This window comes from Asparagus officinalis, chromosome 4 (genome assembly GCF_001876935.1).
Source record: "Asparagus officinalis chromosome 4, Aspof.V1, whole genome shotgun sequence".
NCBI lineage: Eukaryota > Viridiplantae > Streptophyta > Magnoliopsida > Asparagales > Asparagaceae > Asparagus > Asparagus officinalis.
The window spans coordinates 65622317-65625293 of NC_033797.1; the positions used below are offsets into that span (position 1 = coordinate 65622317).

Below are 2977 nucleotides of genomic sequence, written 5' to 3' on the forward strand. Positions count from 1 at the left end.
CATTGAATATCTACATTGTTAGGATATATTTGTTAATAAGTTTTAATCGGCATTAATATCTAATAAGATTAGCAATAACCCAATTCACCCCCCTCTAGGGTGCTTTCAATCTTGTCCACATTATGTACATTTGTAGGTCTGCAGTGCTCCTGGTTCGATCTTTAGAGTAGACATTATTTTGCCTAATTAAATTGTTTGGTTTATGCATATACGCCCTTCATCTTGTAAACATTTGTGAATTTGGCATTTAATAATTTCATTCAGTTTTACATTTTCATTTAAACTATATCATTATCTTCATAATGTGTATATCCAATAAGAATTCATCAATTTATCAACTTACTCTTACTTAATGAATTAGTATTTGAATTTCAAGGGTATTTTGTAAAAGCAGATGAAAGTGCTGTGAAAATTATTATATATTTTTAGCTTATATATATTAGTATGTAATGTTGCATGTGAGAGGATAGTAAATGTAAATAGAATTCTATTTAAATAATAATAGTATAATTAAACTTTGAAACTAATTATGCACTATCGTGAACTACTTGAATTTTAGTCAATGAGAGATCGCCACGTTGTGTCCTCAGATCACAGCATTTGGTTTAAATTTTTATTTTTTTATTTTTGAGAATGATTTGTCTCTTTAATTTGTTTGGTGGATTTTACAGATACATTGTCCACATTATGTACATTTGTAGATCTGCACTACCCCTGGTTCGATCTTTAGAGTAAACATTATTTTGCCTAATTAAATTGTTTGGTTTATGCATATACGCCCTTCATCTTGTAAACATTTGTGAATTTGACATTTAATAATTTCATTCAGCTTTACATTTCAACTTAAACTATATCATTATCTTCATACTATGTATATCCAATAAGAATTCATCAATTTATCAACTTACTCTTACTTAATGAATTAGTATTTGAATTCCAAGGGTGATTTTGTTTACCGAAAGATTTTTCTAAACTCGTGTTTTTAAAAGGAAAAGTATAATATAATATAATATAATAATATGATTATAAAGTTGCTTATTTTTGTCAACTTTGCACAGATTCATTTTTCCTTTTCCTTTTCTTTTTTTTTTCTAGGTAATAACCCCACAGGGGAGATCGTATACTTTTCGGAGCAAAGTCAGGCTTTAGGACAAAAACACCAAGCTCAATCATATGATACCAGGGCCGTGTTATACATGTTTGCTATATCCACTCCCAAACAGTAATTTTGGGAGTTGGATTGCCGAAAATGTCCTTTTGATGTTGATGGTGTTTCTGGAATGGACTTGGCCTGTTTTGGTTTGGGAGAAGGGCAATTTAGTTCTCACACACCCCCAAATTTACTGTTTGGGAGTGTGAATAGTTGGACTCCGTGTTATATAGCACTCTCTTTGTCTTTTTTTTATTTTTTTCCCTATAAAAAAAGGAAAATAATACCTATTATATTTACCCATCAAGAAAAGGAAAAGTCTAATCTGCCACGTGGACGCTTCCTACCGCCCTTGCACGAGATCGCGTATTCCACTCACAGTACCCATTTCCAAGCTCCCGAGGAAGCGAGAAAAGTGCCTCAGTCTCCTTCGTTCTCCCCCATTGGCGCCCAAAACCCTGCAGGATTCGCCACTAAAACGCCCCCCTCTTCCCCCAAAAGTCAAAACCCTAGAAATCTCCAACTCTTAGAATAAAAGAAAACCCTAACCCTAGATTGTTGGCGTATTGATGGATCCGTCGGGTTTAGTGCCGACGGAGGACACGATCGAGGCCCTGCTCGATCATCTCGTTGATCCTCTTCTCCCGATCGTGGAGGTTAGGGGCGAGGTTCCTAACGATCATCAGCAGCTAATGCTCGCAAAGCAGGTGCCTTTTTATTTCCCCCAGTGTTTTCTTTCTAGGTTTAGAGCTGCCTCGTGTTGTAGCCTTTCCTTTGATTACTCTAATAAATGTAGCCTTATATGGAAATTTGTTTCTTCAGTTAGGCAATGCATTGGCTTTGTTTTTTTGGTCAATTTTTTTATTTTTATGCGTTCTGTAGTTGTTTCTATGCTCAACAACATTAAACTGTGGTGCAACTTGTCAGGAAATTAATGTTCGTTATCACATTTCCTGTGTTGTATTCTATGGTTCACTTTCAGGCCTTCATTTTGTTTCTGGAAACTGGAAATTGAAGAAAGTTAACATCTTTGATAGTGTATCATTATATTTGTAATGCACGCATTTTGTTAAATAGGAAGGAAAGCTGGTTTGCATAATTTCAATATCTGGTGGACATTTGTCTGAAGGAAATTATTTGCTGTTCATTTCGTTTGTTTTGTGTAAGGTTTGATCAAAACCTCATATTTTGTGAGTTTCTGCAGTTTATTCTTCAGTCTTATTTTATTTTCCTTTTTTAGTTTCAAAATTGTAGTTTTGTTTGCTTTTAAATTAATTAAGACCATGTTACCTAATTAACTCCACCCCACTCCACCGAGCTCTCATCCAGTTTATGCTACCACCTGCAGTGTGTTTCCACATATATGTTGACAAGATTGGTGATCCTAGAACTGAGATTAGACTATTGTTGGAACTCTTTCAACATATTATACCACTGCGTATATGTGTGTGTGTGTGTGTGTGTGTGTTCCTTATCAAAGTCATTTCTTGTTCTTGAGACTTCGATTGTTTAATCTAATTAGAATTGCAGTTGTATTGTTTTATGCCCCCATATTCTAGATACTTCGAAAACAGCTTTCAAATCTTCGCAATTGCTATTTTAACTTCAAATTGTAATCAACCCAAAATTGTACCCTACGCTAGTCACTTACCGCTTCTAAAATTTTAACAAGTGATGGATATAGACTTTAGTACTCCTGTTTCATTTAAAAAAGTGTGGAAAGAGTTTGGGGAGGCCGGCTACGGTGTGGAAACGGGCCATCGAAGGGGAGGTTGCGACGGAGGAGGTGTTGTCGTAGGATGGGAGGGGATTTGCAGTGGAGTGACA

General features: G+C 35.3%; 1 protein-coding gene across 2 annotated transcripts in view; it reads left to right on the plus strand.

Annotated features, from left to right (window-relative positions):
• Positions 1566-2977, plus strand: part of LOC109837607 — a 23403-nt gene continuing 21991 nt past the window's right edge. Inside the window, exon 1 of one of the 2 annotated variants that reach the window (XM_020405923.1) lies at positions 1566-1857. In XM_020405923.1, coding sequence (XP_020261512.1) covers positions 1720-1857 — 138 coding nt within the window. In that variant the 5' untranslated portion in view covers positions 1566-1719. The remainder of the gene's footprint in view (positions 1858-2977) is intronic. The other variant, XM_020405924.1, reaches the window with a different exon arrangement.